A 19,345-nucleotide genomic window follows, 5' to 3' on the forward strand; every position below is an offset into this window, starting at 1 on the left:
CAATAATAAAAGACAAGTGTTTAGAAGTAAGTGAAAATTTAAAAAAAATAGAGCTCTAACTTCTATAAGAATTTTTTAAAAATCACTTTGAAACTTCATTTTATTTTTCATTTTCTTCTACATCAATTTTTCCAATTCTGATAAACACATCTTTTTCAGGTTGTTAATGTGATTTTCCTGCATGCATTATGCATCAAAACAATGGCTTTTCTCTGATGTTGAATAACATGAATTAATAATGATAATGTTAAACTATATTACAGAATGAAGTCCATGAGTTTGAAAAACAAATAGGATCTGTCATAGCAGAGACCAAAGAAACAGAAAAGCACATCTGTCAGCAAGAAAGTGAAATAGAAAAAACCAAGCTTCATTGTGAAAGCCTAAAGACTCAAATCAAATCCTTACATGCAGAAAATGTAAAGCTCAAATTTTCCATAGAAACTGCACAAGAAGAGTTTGAAGAGTACCTTCTAAGAAATAAAACATATGATGAGAAAATAAGAATATATAAAGAAGATATTGCTAAAGCAGAAAATAAATGGCCATTTGTAATTGAACTCCATCAGAAAAAAGAACAAGTTAAAAAATTAATAGCAAAGAAAAAGGAATTGATTTGTGATCTCCAGAATCCAGAAGGAAACATAAAAGAAGCACAGGTTTGAAATATTCTTTTTTAGAATTCCTTTTTATTATTTTTTGCAAGCACTATATAATTCATTAGCTGATAGGGAAGTGTTAATTCATAATTAAGCAGTCATCCTACTTGTTAAATTCTGTTTTAAATAGGTCTATAAGCTGCTCAGATGTCTTTCATAATTCTTCTCAACTTTATCAGATGTTTGAAATGAGTGACAACAGTGCCAAATATGTGAAGGAATATCTGAAAATGAACTAAAATCAGATTTATAAAAATATATAGGACAAAAATCCTATGAGCAATTAATCCATTTGTGGTTAAAAACTGTGATCCAAAGAAGTGCTGAAGCACTTAGTTCCAGACTGTTAGATCTAAACCAACTGAAATCAATTTAGAATGCCTAATGCTAATACGGAAATAATATGAATTAATGATTGCACCTTAAGCTGTCTTCTTATTCCTGCTGTTCTTTGAAGACTGGGAGCTACAAACTTTTAAGATGTTGGTCATTTCTTAGTGTTGTTGCTGGGTAATAGTCACTAAGAATGCCACTTATCTTTGTATCTTCTTTCCATTTGATTCTTGGTTCTTTTTCAGAATTTAAGGGATGTTGTTAATTTCAATTGTATAGAATAGAAATATTTAAATGTTGCTTAAAAGCTTCTGGGTAATGTTTTTTTAAGTCACAATGATGATTCTGTCTAAGATTTTATGTACTAGTAGTCATTTTCAATTGAACCGTGTACTTTTGATTTTATATATAGGAAGAAATTAAGATTTTAAAAGATAAAATTGTAACTGTAGCAGCATCTATCTCCACAAAAAATAATTTGCTTGAGGAAGAGAAAAAAGTACATGAAAAACTGATAAAAGAAATAGAGGTAAGTTTTACATATTTGAGTTAATTTTTAAAAATCTCAGGTCTATATCACATAATAATTTTAATGCAATTAATTGTCAGTTATCCATTCTAGTGAAGGCAAAGGAGTCAGTAATCCAAATGTAAAAAAAAATCTAGTTACATGTTGGATTTTGAAATGGGAATCCTACTTTTTGGAGATTTATAAAACTTCACCACAAAAGATATGGTGACTCTGCTCATTTTTACTATCATTGTCTCCAAGCCGTGGTTCATTAATTCATACAGCTGCTCTGTTAACCATGGAATGGTATGTGTATATTTATATATTTTTACCTGTTTGAAATGGAAGTAGCCTCAAAAGTACACAGTGTTATATGTGGAGGAATTCAAGGACATTATCTGATCAGCGCTAGACTAAGAAAATGCAAAATGTCCATCTAAAATGCAGCAGTCTTTTTTTTTTTATTATAACTTTTTATTGACAGAGCCCATGACTGGGTAATTTTTTTACAACATTATCTCTTGCACTCACTTCTGTTCCGATTTTTCCCCTCTCTCTCTCCATCCCCTCCCCGTGATGGCAAGCAGTCCTATACAAGTTAAATATGTCACAGTATATCCTAGATACAATATATCTGTGCAGAGCTTGAACAGTTCTCTTGTTGCACAGGGAGAATCAGATTCAGAAGGCATAAATAACCCGGGAAGAAAAACAAAAATGCAAGCAGTTTATATTCATCTCCCAGTGTTCTTTCTTTGGGTGTAGCTGCTTCTGTCCATCCTTGATCAATTGAAACTGAATTAGCTCTCTTTATCGAAGAGATCCACTTCCATTAGGATACATCCTCAAACAGTATCGTTGTTGAGGTATATAATGATCTCCTGGTTCTGCTCATTTCACTCAGCATCAGTTTATGTAAGTCTCGCCAGTCCTCTCTGTATTCATCCTGCTGGTCATTCCTTACAGAACAATAATATTCCATAACGTTCATATACCACAATTTACTCAACCATTCTCCAATTGATGGGCATCCATTCAATTTCCAGCTTCTAGCCACTACAAACAGGGCTGCCACAAACATTTTGGCACATACAGGTCCCTTTTTCTTCTTTCGTATCTCTTTGGGGTATAAGCCCAGTAGTAGCACTGCTGGATCAAAGGGTATGCCCAGTTTGATAACTTTTTGAGCATAGTTCCAAATTGCTCTCCAGAATGGCTGGATGTGTTCACAATTCCACCAACAATGTATCAGTGTCCCTGTTTTCCCACATCCCCTCCAACATTCCGCATTATCTTTCCCACTCATTCTAGCCAATCTGACAGGTGTGTAGTGGTATCTCAGAGTTGTCTTAATTTGCATTTCTCTGATTAATAATGACTTGGGATTATCTTCATATGGCTAGAAATAGTTTGAATTTCTTTGTCTGAGAATTGTCTGTTCATATCCTTTGACCATTTATCAGTTGGAGAATGGCAATGCAGCAGTCTTGATCAGAAATGTCTACAGTAAAGAATTTGATCTGATGTTATTTCTTTTAGGCCTTTAGTTGAGAACTAGAGAAGCCAATCCCATAATGTCTTATGAATGTTTATTCAGCCTTCTTTCTCAATTTTGACCTGTCCAGGATTCAAAACCAAATTTTTCTTCCCAAGATATGATATGGCATATCTCATCAGAGGTAGAATTTAAATCCTGATTGTGCCATTTATTTTCTTTATTTCACTTAGTCCCTTTGAAATTGTTTCCATGTTTAATAAATTGCAAGGTTGAACCTAGTAACCTCTAAGTTCCCTTCCAGCCCTAAATCTGTGATCCTTTTAGACTTCCTTTTCACAGACTTGAGTCTCCAAGCAAAAACCTTTTGATGCCTTTCCCTTAAAAATTGAGTTTTGTTACTATTTATTTTTTCCCATGAATGCTGCAAGATCTGTTTTGTAGGCTTGTTAAGGTTTGAGGGCGAATATCAGGCATGATCAGTTCAGGAATATAAAGAGGGAATAGAAGTTTGAGATGCTGAGGGAAGCCAGCAACAAAAGCAAAGGGAAAACAAGCATGATGCAAAAAGAAAGCTCTTAGAGGGATTAGGCGATTGACACTACAAATAGTGAACCTCTGAGGTGGGAAGCACATATGAATTGGTGTAACTGGTCTCACTCATTGTACTGTTCATTCTGGAGGATTATATATTTCTAGATTCCTGAAATGACTATTCTGTGATTTCATGCTTATGTTTATGAAAAAACAAGAAGTAGTTATCATACTTTCAGAACTAAAAGGATTCCATCAATGTCATGTCTTAGTAAATTAAAAAAATGACTAAGCAAATGAATAGATGAATGGATAGATGAACATATGAATGAAAATAGTGTTTCTTATGCTCTCATCATTTTTCAGTCATCGTGCTAAACCCTGGCATTACAAAAACTAAAACAAATAGTTTCTTCATCTTGAAATGGATTCAGTGATCATTTTTTGATCATTTTGCTGATGATTCTCTCTCATGACCTCCAACCTCACATCAACAAATCAGACTGCCTTGTGGGCATCTCAAGCATAATGTGTCCAAGTGGGATTCATTATCTTTTTCTCTCCATCTTACCCCTGAGTCTAACTGTTCTCCCAGGTTCCCAGGCTTCTACACTTGGTATCATTCTTCCCCCTACATTCACCCAGCAGATGTGCTCTGCTACTGTCATGTCGTTTCTACCTACCACATCTCTAGGGTCTGTCTCCCCTCCCAACTCACTGTTGCATAGTCTGCGAATTCTGTTCTCCCAGACCCAAATCCCTTCTCACTTAACTGCCAGAATGATCTTACCTCCGCATCAAATATTAAATCTTTAATTTGGCTTGGAAAGTCCCTCATACTTTGTCCCTTTCCTACTTTTCTAGAAGTCTTACACTTTACTCTCCTCCTTGTATTCAGTCATACTTGCCTTCTTGTTATTTCTCACATATCTGACAGTGTCTTTTTGCCAGTTCCCTTCTATGATTTTCCATTTTTACGGACTAGCTTTCCTAAATTCCTTCAAATTACTTAGCTTTAGTCTACTTTTTGTAAGGGATCTTTCCTTCCTTCTCCCCATCTCCTCCCATTTGTCCAGCTAGAGCCATCATTCTAAGATCACTGCCCATTTACACTGTGCATATCAAGTATGTACAGAGTTGTTCAAGTCTTGTCCCCTTATTAGAAGCTACATTCCTTGAAGTCAGGGAACATATTTTTGTCTGTCTTTGTGTCCTCATAATTATTAAGCTCCTGTACCTAGTAAACTTTTAATAAATGCTCAAGTATTCAATAATACTTCATTTCCAGTAATAGTAGTAGATATGATTACTACTCCCAAAGTAAACCTGTAATGGCAGCTTGAGGCAAGGGGTCTGGATCAATCCAGAAATGGTAAAGGCTTATCCCAAACTTCTTCTTAAAAGTTCATCACATATTAGCCAACTTTTTGTTGATGAGTCTTTCTGAACTTAGTGAGGTTGGTCCCCTAGACACCAGAGGTACATGCCTAAAACTATCCAGCTTATAAGAAACAAATAAAGCTTGTGTTGTACTAGTCATTCTTTGGAAAGCTCAAGGACATTTCCATACCCCAAGGAGACATGTTGGGCTTTAATGGAAAAATAATTATTCTATTGTTTTTTATAGAGCATATAAAACTTCAAATAGGACTGAATTTTATACTAGTACATTACCATAGAGAGAGGCCTTAGTGACAATTCATGTTCACATGGTTGTAGAAAGAAATTTAGAATAGAGAGAAAAGAGATTAAAAATAAAAATCTACAATGAAACTACAAGTCTAAAAATAATGCATCTTAAGTATATTAATTTAGAAATGGATTATTGTTTCTAACTTACTACATCTAATTCAGAACAATATCAAGATACAAACGGAATGCTCTTACACAGCATCCCATGAGTATAATTTACATTTCACTGAGATAAAAATAAAAATTACTTTTCTGGCCAAGATTAATATTCTCAGATGTTAAGTCTTCTATTTTAAGGGTTCATGTCTATTTCAATGGCATTGATGTTTAGTTTTAGATGGAAGGGTGGATGAATCTAAGACTTTCATTTTTTATCACTTCAGCAGATAACTTGCTGCACTGAAAATTAATGAACTGTTTCAAAGCCTTATAACAGCCAGTTTTGTCAAGAATATCTTTTCCATTATAATTTTAGCTTTATTACCTTTAATACATTCAAAGTAGTTCTGTGTTAACGCTATCATAATATTAAAGTTGAAAAAATAAAACTTTAAAAATTAGGTGCCTCAAGATTAAGTTATAAAAATAAAGATTAATATATTTTATGTTATGTATATTATATTATATAATAACAATAATAATCATAGAAGCTTGAAAACATCCTATCCACTAATTTTTCTCTTCTTTGAAGAAATTTCAGTAAAACATCATTAAGAAGTATTCTTTAAATAGCTAGTTTCAAAGCTAAAATAATTTTGTGTTGCCCATTATACCTTTTGCCTCTTAGTAAGACACTACATGGCTTTGTGGAAAGAGCCCTGGACTTGAAATCAAGCAACAAGCATTATTATCTATTGTGTGCTAGAATCAGGTAGTACATGAGTTTGAAGCACGCCTCTGACAATTACTAGATGTTTTACTATGGTTAAAGTAATTTATTCTCTCTAAGCCTCTGTTTTCACATTTGTAAAGTGTGGTGAATAATAACTTACAAAGTTATTGTGAGGCTTAAATAAGATAATGTACATAAAAGCTTTTAAAATCTTAAAATGCTACATTAGTGTCAGCTATTATTAGTGTTTCTTTTTCATTTCTTGCCTTCATGAAATTTCTACTCAAATGTCTTATACTTGAGTACCGGAATCATTTAATTGACAAAGGGTTTATTACATCCAGAAACTGAAGTAGAGGTTCTACCAGTAGAGCATCCAGAAGGTCTATCTTATCAAGCTGTAAAGATTTGACACATAATGTGTCCAGTGACATAGAATATGGTTGTCATTTAAGGACTAGCAAATTTCTCAGAGAGACCCATGAACAAAAACTTGGGCACCAGGAGATTAATTTTTTTGGCTATTGTAATCTATAAAAAAGAATGACTCCTCACTCTAACAAGTGTTATATTATATTCTGTTCAATTGGAGGGAGTGAATGCACTAATTGGAAATTACAGATTCATTGAAGTACTGTACTCCTACAGCTAGGTCCTTAGTATAAAAAAAGGATTTTTGCTTGTGTGCTGGGCTCCCTTACTTAAAAAGACTATAGAGAAATTAGAGAACATTCATTAACTCTAAGCTCCTAGAGTTTAAGAGAGTATATTTAACCTACTTTTTAAGAATAAGTACAAAAGTGACTAAGGATTTGGAAAATAATATTTAAAGTATTTTAAGGGGAAAAACTATCAAGGTGATTTGAAACTTAAAGTATATCAAGATTTTACGTCGCTTCAGAAAGGGGGAGGAGGGAGTAGGGCAGAGTCTACACTGGTACCAGGAAGACCTGGTTTTAAGGTTCCCTTTCCCGATTCTGGCTGCAAGATCAAAGTTCTTCACCTCTCAGTGCCTAGGTCTCTCTAATACTCTAAGTATGGAGAAGACGTAGGTGGGCTCTGAAGAGAAAGTTCCCCATTACAGTGAAGTTGCAGGTATAGCCAAACAGAAAACAGAAGGTGGGGACCAAATATTTTCTACTAAAAGTAGAGACAAGAGGAAATCATGCAAATTTTTTATATTTACAACTACACATTTCAGAAGTTTTCTTATTCCAAGCCATCCTTTCCTGACCTTGTGGGAAGATACTTTTCATCTATTTTTCATAAAAGAAATATTCACAATGTCCTACTCTTGAGCTCAGATGCCATCTCATGCAAACCCTTCATTCTGCAGATGAGGGAGTTTATGTGACTCCCCAAGGTCACCTAGGTCAGGACCATCAAATACAGTGTTTGATGCAGGTCCTCTGATCTCTAAGCCTTATAAGTGTCAGAGCGGCTGGTGGGTCTGCCTGCCGCACATCACACCCCAATCCAGGCCGTCTTCATCCAGCTGCCCAAGGGACTTTCCTGTAGCTCTGGTCTCACTATACTCACTAAACTCTAGAGGCTCCTATTACTCCAACTTAAATACAGAATCCTCTTTTTGGCTTTCACAGCCCTTTATAACCAGCCCCCCCCCCAAAAAAAAAAAAAAACCAACCTTTCCATTCTTCTTAAACACACACACACACACACACACACACACACACACACACACACACAATCTTCTCTTCACTGGCCCTTTCACAACATCCTCCTGAATTCAGTTATGATGACTTCCTGGCCATTCCACAGATAAGACACTCCATCTTTCAGCTCCAGGCATTTTCTCTGGCTATCTGCTCATGAGAGAATGTTCTCCTTCATTTCCACCTCCTAGTTTCTCTCACTTCTTTCAAGTCCCTTTCAAATTCCACCTAAAGCTGGAAACTTTTTCCAATTTTTCTTAATTCTGGTGTCTGTCCACTATTAATTATTTCCCACTATTCCTGTATGTAGCTAGTTCATGTAGTCTGCATTTGCTTGTTGTCTCCCCCATTAGACTGTGAACTTCTTGAGAACAAAAACTGTTTTTTACCTTTCTTTATATTCCCAGTGCTTAGTACAGTGGCTGGCTTATTAAGACTAGGACTCAGCTCTCATGTCTCCTAATATAGTTTTCTTTTCATTATTTCATGATGCATGTAAAGAGTTCATTAAGATTGTGAATAAAAACCCCTTAGAATAGGTTCATAAAATATGACTTCATATATAGAATGAATATCTTATTTCTTCCTTTCTTAATGCATAGAACAAGGAAACTGAAAGTAATAATAAAATTAAGAAAAAGTAACATTTAAAGTCTTTCTTTTGAATACTTAAAATAGAAAAATGTTTAAACTTAATTGAGATCACCTAGGTTAGTCCGTTGTAAACCATGCTTGGGCAAAACAGTTGATTAGACCAGAGTATCACATCACTCCACTGTGTTGGTTCTACCTGTGACCCTTCATCACAATCACTAATTAGTTCAAGAAACTGATGTGGATGTCAACCCACCTATACCCAGGATACAAAATTATATATTTCAGAGAACTGTACCTATAGTGTGAGCTATGCCTCCCACATCATCATTATGATCCAAGTTTAGGTATGTTCTGGTGTAGTAAATTAGATCAGCTTTCAAACTCCCCACTAACTCCATGATCCTTTAACAGTTAAGGTCCTTTAAATAACCAGTACCAACATCAGGGAGCTTTAGGTTTCTCTTCAAGTCTCTGAAAACACACTGTGATTTATCCTATACAAGTTGGATTTTTTCATTTTAATCCCAAGTATGTGTGGTGCATGCATATTCTTAAAAGATAACCTAAAATTAATATACAACATGTGGAGAATAATTATTTAACATTTTTAACAACCTTGAAAGCAAAACTGCTGTTTGAAACCACTCTTTTCTTACAAATCTGTGAAAATGATAAACACTTACAGATTTTAATTATTATCACTAGCTTGTTTGATGTAATTTATGGGGCAAGAATTGTCAATTCCACCTTCCCTAAGTCTCCTGAATTCATTATAATAATTATAAAAAGGATTTTTAGAATCAGGAATAACCTCAGAGTTCACCAGTTCCTCATTTTATAGAAGGAATAGGTGAGGCTAAGAGACATTGAGTGATTTATACAAAGCCACCCAGCTAATTTGTCACAGACCAAGATTAGTACTCTACTTTCTAGGGTGGTAGACTTTTTTTTTCCCCTACTTTACTATCTCACAGCATTACTCTATCCCTTTTTTATATATAGAAAACCATTCTATGCCTACTTATCAGTTTTTTTCTGGAGATAGCATCTTCCTTCATAGGTTCTTTGTATTTAATTTGAATATTTATAATTTAGAATAGCTTAGTCCTTCCTTTATTCTTCAACAATATTGCTGTTATGCTATATGACATTCTCTTGCTTCTTCTCATTTTGCTCTTCATTATTTCATGCAAGGCTTTCCATGGTTTTCTAAAGCAAACCTGTTTATCATTTTTACAGCACAGTAATATTTCATCACAATCACATACCACAATTTATTCAGCCATTCCCCAATTTCTAGTTCTTTGCCACTGTAAAGAGAGGTGCTATAAATACTTTAGTTTCCATTTTCTCTGGTCACCTTAGGAAACAGATGTAATAGTGGTATTGCTTTGTCAAAAAGTCTACACAGTTTTATAACTCTTTGTACAAAATTCCAGGTTGCTTTCCAAAATGGTTGAATCAGTTCACAGTTTCACCAAGTGTGTTGGTGTCCCAATTTTTCTACATGTTCTCCAACATTTGTCATTTTCTCCTTCTATCATTTTGGCCAATCTGATCGGTGTGAGATGACATGTTAAAGTCATTGTAATTTGTATTTCTCTAATAGATAGTGATTCAGAGCATTTTTTCATATTTGAATTTCTTGGATTTCTTCATTCCTAAACCACCTATTCATACACTTTGACTGTTTATCAATTAGGTAATGACTTATATTCTTGTTGGAAAAGAAAACGTAAACCTCCCTAATTCCATCCCCCAACCCCCCCCCCCCAAAAAAAAAAAAACTTCAAGAAAAATAAAGTTGTTTTTTTTTTTTAAGAATGTTTCAATCAATTCTTTCTCTGGGTATGGATAGCATTTTTCATTATAAGTTCTTCAGAGCAATCTTAGATCACTGTATTACTGAGAATGGTAAAATCATTCAGAGTTGATCATCCCACAACATTGCTATTACTTTGTACAGTACATTTCATTTTGCTTGAGTTCAAGGAGAACTTTCCAGGTTTCTCTAAGAGCATCATTTTTCTCATTTCCCATAGAACAATAATATTCCATCATAATCACACACCACAATGCTTTCTGTCTCTTATTCATTCATCTAATAATCAGTCTGTTAGGTAATATGTTACATGTTAATTTTTTTTCCTAATTTACTCGTGATATCTCCCTTTAAATTGTGGCTGTTTAACCATTTTGACCTTATCTTGGTAAATGGTGTAAAAATGATCTCTATATAGTTTCTGTCAGATTGATTTCTAGTTATCTAACAATTTTTTTTTGTTTGGTGGGGTTGTTTGTTTGTTTTTTTGAGGCAATCGGGGTTATATGACTTGCTTAGAATCACACAGCTAGTAAGTATTAAGTGTCTGAGGTCACATTTGAACTCATATCCTCTTCATTTCAAGGCTGGTGCTCTAACCACTGTGTCACGAAGTTTTTTTTTTTTTTTTTTTTTTTAATCAAAGAGTGAATTCTTATTTCAAAAGGTTAAATCTTTACATTTGTCAAACAAAAGATTATTATAATTATTTACTACTAAGTATTACATGTCTACTCTGTTCCACTGATCCACTTTTCTTCATCTTAGCCAATATCATAGTAGTTTTGATAATTACTATCTTATAATATAGTTTAAGACCTGGTACTGCTAAATCTCTTTCCTTTACTTTTTTTCCCATTAATTCCCCTGATATTCTTGTCTTTTTATTCTTTTGAATGAATTTCTCTATTATTTTTGCTAGCTCAATAAAATATTCTTTGATCATTTATTTGGGATGGCATTGAATAAAGTAGACTAGATAGAATTGTCATTTTTATTATATTGGCTTTGTCCATTCATGAAGAATTTACATCTCCCCAGTTATTTTAATTGGACTCTCTTTTGTATAAAAATTGTTTTATAATTATGTTCATGTAGTTCCTGAGCTTGTCTTGCCTAGTATATTCCCAGGTATTTTATGCTATCTAGTCATATACTTGATTATATTTTTCTATGAATTTTTGTGTTCTTTTTAATTATATTAATCCTGCCTCTTTTAGTCTTTAAGTTTGTTGAAGCACAAACTATGTCTAGTGTTTCTTTTACACCTTCCCACAGATGCTGGTAGGGCTCTTTGAATACAGTGGGAACAAGGAAGACTTGGATTGTGCTTTTTCTCAATATGCATACATATATAATACATATATGTATATAAGCATACATACCTACAAGATTTGTATAACATGCTATGTCAAAATATATGTATATATGCTATAGAAACATGGATGTGTACATATAGGTTCATAGTACATATGTGCATATATAATTATATATCTTAATTAGGATGAAGGAGTCAACCTCTTCTGAGGAAGTTTCTAAGACCAATGAAATCAGAGTTCTAGTTTCTTTCCCTGTCCTTTTATGTGCTTGACACTGCTAAGGGCTTGAAATACAAAGAAAAAACAGTCCCTGCCATCAAGGGGTTTATATTTTAACGAGCATCAACATATATAAAATGACATACAAGATAAATTCAGAGACAATAGGCAGAGGAATGTACTAATATCTGGCAGATAGAAGGGCGTTCTAGAGCCCAGTTTCTTAAACTGGGATTTACAGCTCCACATAGGGTCTCATAACTGAATGTGGGGATTATGAAATAATGATTTGTTATCAGCAGATGTTTGATTTGTATACCTATTTTATAAATGTATATACCTGGATCATGTAAAAAATTTTCCAGCACAAAGGGGTTGAGAGTGGAAAAAGTTTAAAAAGTCCTGTTCTAAAGGAAGCAATGTTTGAGCTGAGTTATATAGGAAGCTAGGATCTCTAGAAATTGGAGGCTGATTTAGGGAGATGATTTGGGGCATAAGAACAGCCAGTGGAAAGGCATGAATGCCTGAGATGGAATGATGTATGTGAGGGAAAGAAAAGAGACCTAGAGGGAGTGGGAGAGGAATCAAATGTAAGAATACTGGAAAAGTAAAGGCTGGGTAAATATAATTTATTTTTAACTTTTGTTTTCATCACTTTCATTTTCCTTGAAAAATGTCTCTGGCTTTCCTACATAGTGTTGACTAGTAATTTACATTTACAAAAGCACTTTAATGTTTGTGGGGCAGCTGTGAATAGAGTATCATGCCTGAAATCAGGAAGACTCATTTTTCTAAATTTAAAGATGGCCTTGTTGTGCCACAGTTCCCTTTTATTGTCCTGACTCAGTTTCCCTAATTGTCCTGACTCAGTTTCCCTAAATCGTCCTGACTCAGTTTCTAATTGTTCTGCTTAATCTTGCAGCATCACCCCTCCCACCTAATCATGATGATCCAGATAAGGAGAAAGACCTTCTATCTTAGACATCATGAACCCAGCCCTTCCTTACTTATCAGAAGGTCTGGTGCCTCCCCCAACCTTGTCAGAACTGGATTGATAGTCTGTTCATGCTTTCAGTGCTCTGACTCTGCCCCAGTCTCAATCTACCCCTGTAGCTGAGCCATGTGTGTATATATGTTTCCTGGGAAGCTCACATGAGCTGCTGGATGCTTTGGACATCAGCCCCTGGGGGCAGCATGTCCCCAGTACAATCTCTCCTTTCAAATAAATTATTAAAAACTCTCTAATCTCTATCTTGCCTCAGTTTCTCCTGCATTGGATTTTGGAGACCCCAGTGAGAGATGAGAGCAGGTCTCTGCCTTGCGCCTGAGGTAGTTGAGGATCTGGGTTCTTGGCCTGGAGAAGCTAGTCCTCTGGATTTCTCTAGAGTCTAGGGGAAAGAGAACAGGTTTTCAGCCACAGCCATGCCCGACAGTGGACACTCCATTTTGGCCACAGGAAAATTAAGTCTGGATGTTTTAGGACATAATCTGATCTATCTGTTATAGCATCTGGACTCTCAGAATAATAAAATACCGAAGGGCATTAAATTCTGAGAAGGGTATCATTCCAGGATGCTGGCTGATCCCTCTGGTTTTTTGTCTTCTAAGACACATCTGGTCTGAGCTGACTCTGAGCGCCTTTTGGGGAACTCTCTGGTTATATGTGTTAAATGTTTTGGTTAATGTTGTAACTGTGCAGTCTGTGTTCTGTGTGACTTATCTGTTTTGTTACTGCAAGAGCTCTGTTAAGTTTTAAGAACAGTGATTAAGAATTGGTTATTTCAATGTTGCAACTGTTTTCAGTATAAAATTTCCTTGTAATTTTAAACTTTTTTACCTGTTGTACTAATTTGTAAGTAAAGGAATAGAAAAGCTTGGCTATTTTAAAATTGGCAGACGGTTTTTCCTTGGAGCAGGTTTTCAAAGCCTGCTAGAGTAAAGGGCAATATAACCTTATCTGATTGAAATTCAGGCAGGAGAAAACATTTGATTAGGAATTTTAGGATGATTCTGAAATTGTGGGAAATAATTTTACTGTTGCCCATGCAGGCTGGATTTGGTTATCTTTGAGTATAAGATCTTAAAAACAAAGGCTTGTTAAAAAGAAGTTCTGTTAACTTGCCTGAAAGGGGTGCTGTGCCTCTAATTAGGTAAAGTATATTACCTTCTGAAACACTTTGGATAATTCGTTAACATTATAAGTTATGCTTTAAATCCAGCTCTGCTGGACATATATGGGTTTTATGGAATTATTTAGCTATTCACTGTATTGTGAATCTTAACAGTTTTGAAGGGAAAAGGAGAGGAGAATGAAAGTGATTTATGAAGAATTGATTTGTATGAGCAATTAAAGGTTTGCATGACTTTAGGAAGTAAGAGAAAGTATTAGGAAGGTATTTGGAAAGAGAAAGAAGAGGTGGGGGAGGGAGAAACGGGAGAGGATCTTTTGTCTTCGAAGGTTAAGATTAAACTCCCTCTTCCACTGCTTTCTGCTACTTGAGCAATGGAGCTTCTAGTTAGAAAGGTTGTTGGGAACTGGTTAAAGTATGTAGCAAGAGGGAAAGAGGAAGTTGAGCAGAGGATCAGGAAGTGTGGTGGAGTTAGGAGAAAGTCCACATGGAATAGGGGAAAGGCAGAAGGGTGGCTATGTGAAGTCCCCTTCCCCCAATTAAGCCTCATATAGAAGAGTGGCCATGTGGAATCCTTTCCCCTCCACTAAGTGTGTTCCAGCCACTTTCTTTATAGGCTTGGCTTTGGCAAGTGATTTTAAGAGATAGACCCACTTTTAAGTTAATTGATTAAATATTTGTTTCTTTTGCTACATAATGGTTTCCTTGGTTAAGGAATATGGTCATAAATGTGATCTATAATCTGATAGAGTTATTTCTAAAAGTTTAATTGATATTTATAAGAATCTTTCAGATTCTCTTATGTGGTCTTAGGATATTCTGTATAAGTTTTAATTAATTGTATTGAGTCATCCTGAAGTCATTTAAAGGGCCTCTGAAAATAATAGTTTTTTTTCTTAGTCCTTTTGGAAATGTTTCTGTTATGGACAATATGCAATTTGGAATTTTTTCTATGAATTGGGTGTTTTTAAAACAATGATTTGTATGTTCAACTTGTATATCTATTTGGGTATGAAAAATGTAAACTTACTGGGACAAATTTCTTACTGTTATCAATATAAGGTCATGCTAAATACCTGGTTGGGATTTTTCTGAAAGTTTGGTTAATGGGATTTGTTATTGGAGGTAAAATTTCTTGTGCTTACAGTTAATGCTATTTGAGAGTTTTAAAGCTCTACCCTCTGACATTTAGTGGGACAATTAAAATAGTTATGTCCCTGCATTTTTTTTTCCTTCTGTGACTTCTCTAATGAGAGCAATGGTCAATAGAAACTGTTAATGCATTCAATTATGTCATACCTTGCTATTTCCAATCTGGTTATATATAATCATTATATCCTAAATAGTTGGGCAAATAAGTATTTAGCCTGATCATCTATCTGTACTGGATATTGTGTCTGGATATTTAAGTGTTTTTAAAGGACAATAAACAGTGGTTTGTGAAACCTAACTGCTGTTTTTATTGGGACTACAGCCATTTGCCTATCCTGTGAAGCAAACTCATCTCTTCACATAGGAAGCTGCTGGCTCTTCACGTTTTGCAGCAGTCTGGTGAACCAAATCTTTCTATCTCAGACTGTTCTAACCTTTATTTGTTAGATTTTTTTTGTTGTTGTTGTTCTAGATTTTGGTCAAATTACAGATTATTGAACTGCTTCTGGGACATGGATCAGCCTATCTTAGGCTTTGGTATCAGGCAGCACACCACACCTAACCCCTGGACTGAGCATCTCGGCCCATCCTCAGCATGAAGCAGGTTTTGAATGAGAGACCATTGCCCCTGCTCCTAGCATACTTTGGACTGATATGAGGAATTTGGGAATGCTTGATGAATGACTGTTAAACCCTCAGTGGGTCAGCTATTACTGTGTATTTAAGATTTGGGATGGAAATTGTTAAACTTGTGTAACCATTGTTGTTATATTTGGAGGATTTTTAGGAAACTTACTGTACTAGTCTGTTATGTATAGGAATTTTGAGGCATTCTTGGGATTTATGTATGTGGTATGGTTATTTGATAATTCCTTTCCATGAGAAAAAAGGAAGGAAGAGATAGGAAATAGGGGAAACTGGTGGATTTTTCTCAATACCTGAAAGAATGGGAACCCCTAGTTTGCCTTAGGCACTTCTGCCATACTCCTTATCTCACTAGTTCAGATTGAATTGAAAGCTTTCTGGCAGTCTTCTTTTTTTCATTTTTACTATGCTTTAGCTTTGGGACCCTTATTCTGTTAGAATTGCCCTGGCAGACTCAGTTTTTGGGATTATTTTTTAGAAACAACCAGAAATCAGACACCTATCTTGGGACTCTTTGATCTGTTTCTCCAGTCCTGTAAACCCTGTTCCTTAATTAATATTTTAGCAATCTCAAAGGATCTTGCAGTTTGGTGCCAGGCCTCTAAAAGTTCGGGGTTTGCCTGCCTTGATCTAACTTTGCATACTCTGACACTCTACTCAGAAATCTGGATCCTTTCTACAGCCCTGTTTGTTCCTCTGGGTGGGGACAGGTGGAGCTACTCCAAGCCTTATCCTTCCTTCTCCCCTGGAGCGAGTCGCCCTTCTGAATGGGTCTTCAGTCCTTGAGCCCTGCTGCTCTGTAAGAAGAGGCTGAGTTTAATTCACAAATGATCACAGACCTAACTCACAGTGAATTGTCCATCTCAAACTGGATTCTCTGGCTGAGATGCTCCCCAACCAGACGTGCTTGCAACAGGAAGCCTTTGTACTGCTGATTAACTCTGGGGTTATCAAGGAAAGACTTGTCCTTGCCATAAGACCTTGCATTTTTCTAGTTTTATTTTGGTTCACAAAGGGTTGTTGCAAAATTATGGTGCTAGACCTTACGGGTATCAAGAGGAAGGTGAGTCAATGATTTGAATATTCAGAAAAAAGAGAGTGTGGAATGTTGTGCCACAGTTCCCTTTTATTGTCCTGACTCAGTTTACCTAATTGTTCTGACTCAGTTTCCCTAAATTGTCCTGCCTCGTTTTCCCTGAATTGTTCTGCCTCAGTTCCTAATTGTTCTGCTCAATCCTGCAACACCCACCCCTCTCTCCTAATCATCATGATCCAGATAAGGAGAAAGACTTTCTATCTTAGACATCATGACCCCAGCCCTTCCCTACTTATCAGAATGTCTGATGCCTCCTCCATTCTGTCATTGTTCTTCTTTATTCCAACTTATCAGAATGTCCAGTGCCTCCCCCCACCCTGTCAGAACTGGATTGATTGTCCATTCCTGCTCTCAGTGCTCTGACTCTGCCCTTGGTAGCTTAGAGCCACATGCATATATACTTCCTGAGAAGCACACATTAAATACTGGATGCCTTGGACATCAGCCCTAGGGGCAGCACGCCCCCAGTACAATCTCTCTCTTTCAAATAAATTATTACAAACTTTCTAATCTCTATCCTGCCTCAATTTCTCTGGCATTGCAGCCTCAGACATTGGCTAGCTATGTGACCCTGAATCACTCACTTAACCCTCTTTGTTTCTGTTTCCTCATCTATGAAAAGAACTGGAGAAGGAAATGGGCAACCACTCCTATCCCTGCCAAAAAAAATCGCAAATGGAGTCACTAAGAGTCAGACACAACTGAAAAATAATCTAACAACAACAAATTGGTGTTCCGAAATACTTTCCTCCACATTATATAATTCTCACAACAATCCTGTAAAATCAGTTCTTCCAGTATCCCCATTTTATAGATGAGCTGTTATAGAAATCAGATGACATCTCCAGAGTCACATCGCTAGAAATTAGTAGAGGAAGAATTCAGGTCTCAGCTCTCTTGCTTCCAATCCTGTACTAATTCACAGTACGTGACTGTACTGCTTATTGCTAAGACTTCTTTACTAAAGTAGATAGCTTTTTATATCCATATTTATTATTTATTATACATCCTATTAAATGGCACTTTTTGTTTCAATAGGTACAAAATAAAAGGTATGATGCTATTTTAAAGCGCTTACACTGTCAAGTGAACAAGCTTCAGGCGAAAAGAAGACAATGGCAGTGGAATATTCAACAGATGGAAAAAACAGTGGAAGAACTAAGAAGATGCATAGGAATGAGAGAATAAGACAGGATTCTGGCAAAATTGAGAATACAGGGGACAGTGTCTGCCATCCTTGACTTACAGCAAAATAATTTGGGAAAAAAACCTTTGGATCTAGGATTTATCATTTCTTAGCTAGTCTTAATTATTGAATGGGTGTTGCTTCAGTTACACTGAGACCTGGGTAAGATCTTAGCTTAAAAAGGCTAAGGTCTCGCACTGCATCCAGGGCCATCTCCAGTCTCCTGATCTGCATCTGGCCCAGGTGGCTCTGGAGGGGAAAGTGAGGCAGGGGACCTTGATCAGGCCTCCCTCACATAAATCCAGCTCACTTGCAAGTCATGGCTTCATCTTCCTGATGTCATAGTTGTCTTTGAGGACGAAGGATAAACAACAATTACCAAAACAGTTGGATTTACCTTCAGAGAGACTTACATAATGAATGTTTCCTCCCTTTTAATAAAACGAGTCCTCGGTTTTAATTAAGGCACTGCAGTTGAGAACAGGTATGTGGTAGAAGAGTATGTGTAGAAATTTTGAGTTGTAGATGGGGGACTCTACTGATTTGTTCAGCTGAGTTATTTATAAAGAAGCCTTATCTACTGTTAGACTACATGTATGGACTGACTGGGAAAGACCCCTTTATACAGAAACTTAACTCAGCTAAATGCTGAACTTTGAAAACTAGGTGTATAATTCTGTTTGGTTTTTTTTTTTTTTTCATTTAGTGCCAATATTCTGTAAAATATTTGGCAAGAGAATATTACTCTTGAATATACAATAATTTCAGTTTTAATACATTTTAAGCCTAATATTTTAGAAAGAAAACTTATTTATTTCAGATTATGTTACAACTTGCTTTCTAGATAGCCATTTTAGCAATAATCCATGATAATATTTACAATAATTTCATTGTTACAGGTTCAAAAAAACGTAACTTTTCTATTTTGTCCAGTAGGTGGCAATTTAATACCAGTTTAATCCTTTTCTTTCTTTGATGTTATAGTAGAAATTGAAGTATTGTAGTTGTGGTAAAAACCAAAAAACATCAATAAAACTGTGTTTTTCAGTATATATCTTCTACATTTGTTTTAAAATAGCAAGTGTTTTTATTCCACTAATACAACAAAAATCAGTTTTTAATGTCAACCAAAATAAACGTATTGTATTTTTAAAAAGCTTTTTCTTTTCAAAACATATGCATGGATAATTTTTCAACATTGACCCTCGCATAGACTTGTGTTCCGGATTTTCCCCTCCTTTCCCTTACTCCCTCCCCTAGATGGCAAGCAATCCAATATATGTTATAATGTTAAAATATATGTTAAATCCAATATATATAAACATATTTATACAATTCTCTTGTTACACAAGAAAAATCAGTTCAAAAAGGAAAGAAAAGGAATAAGAAAACAAAATGCAAGTAAACAACATCAAAAAGTGAGAATATTATGTTGTGATCTACATTCATTT

The 19,345-nt window shown here is 35.4% G+C and overlaps 1 protein-coding gene across 1 annotated transcript in view; it reads left to right on the top strand.

The window, feature by feature from the left end:
• CCDC122 (coiled-coil domain containing 122) overlaps nucleotides 1-18,817 on the top strand; it is a 31,167-nt gene extending 12,350 nt beyond the window's left edge. The window contains exons 3-5 of the mRNA XM_051991104.1: nucleotides 264-659; nucleotides 1,405-1,521; nucleotides 17,747-18,817. Of these exons, the coding sequence (XP_051847064.1) occupies nucleotides 264-659; nucleotides 1,405-1,521; nucleotides 17,747-17,896 (663 nt within the window). The 3' untranslated portion in view covers nucleotides 17,897-18,817. The remainder of the gene's footprint in view (nucleotides 1-263; nucleotides 660-1,404; nucleotides 1,522-17,746) is intronic.
• Nucleotides 18,818-19,345: the final 528 nt, after the last annotated feature.

This window comes from Antechinus flavipes, chromosome 3 (assembly GCF_016432865.1).
Source record: "Antechinus flavipes isolate AdamAnt ecotype Samford, QLD, Australia chromosome 3, AdamAnt_v2, whole genome shotgun sequence".
Taxonomy (NCBI): Eukaryota; Metazoa; Chordata; class Mammalia; order Dasyuromorphia; family Dasyuridae; genus Antechinus; species Antechinus flavipes.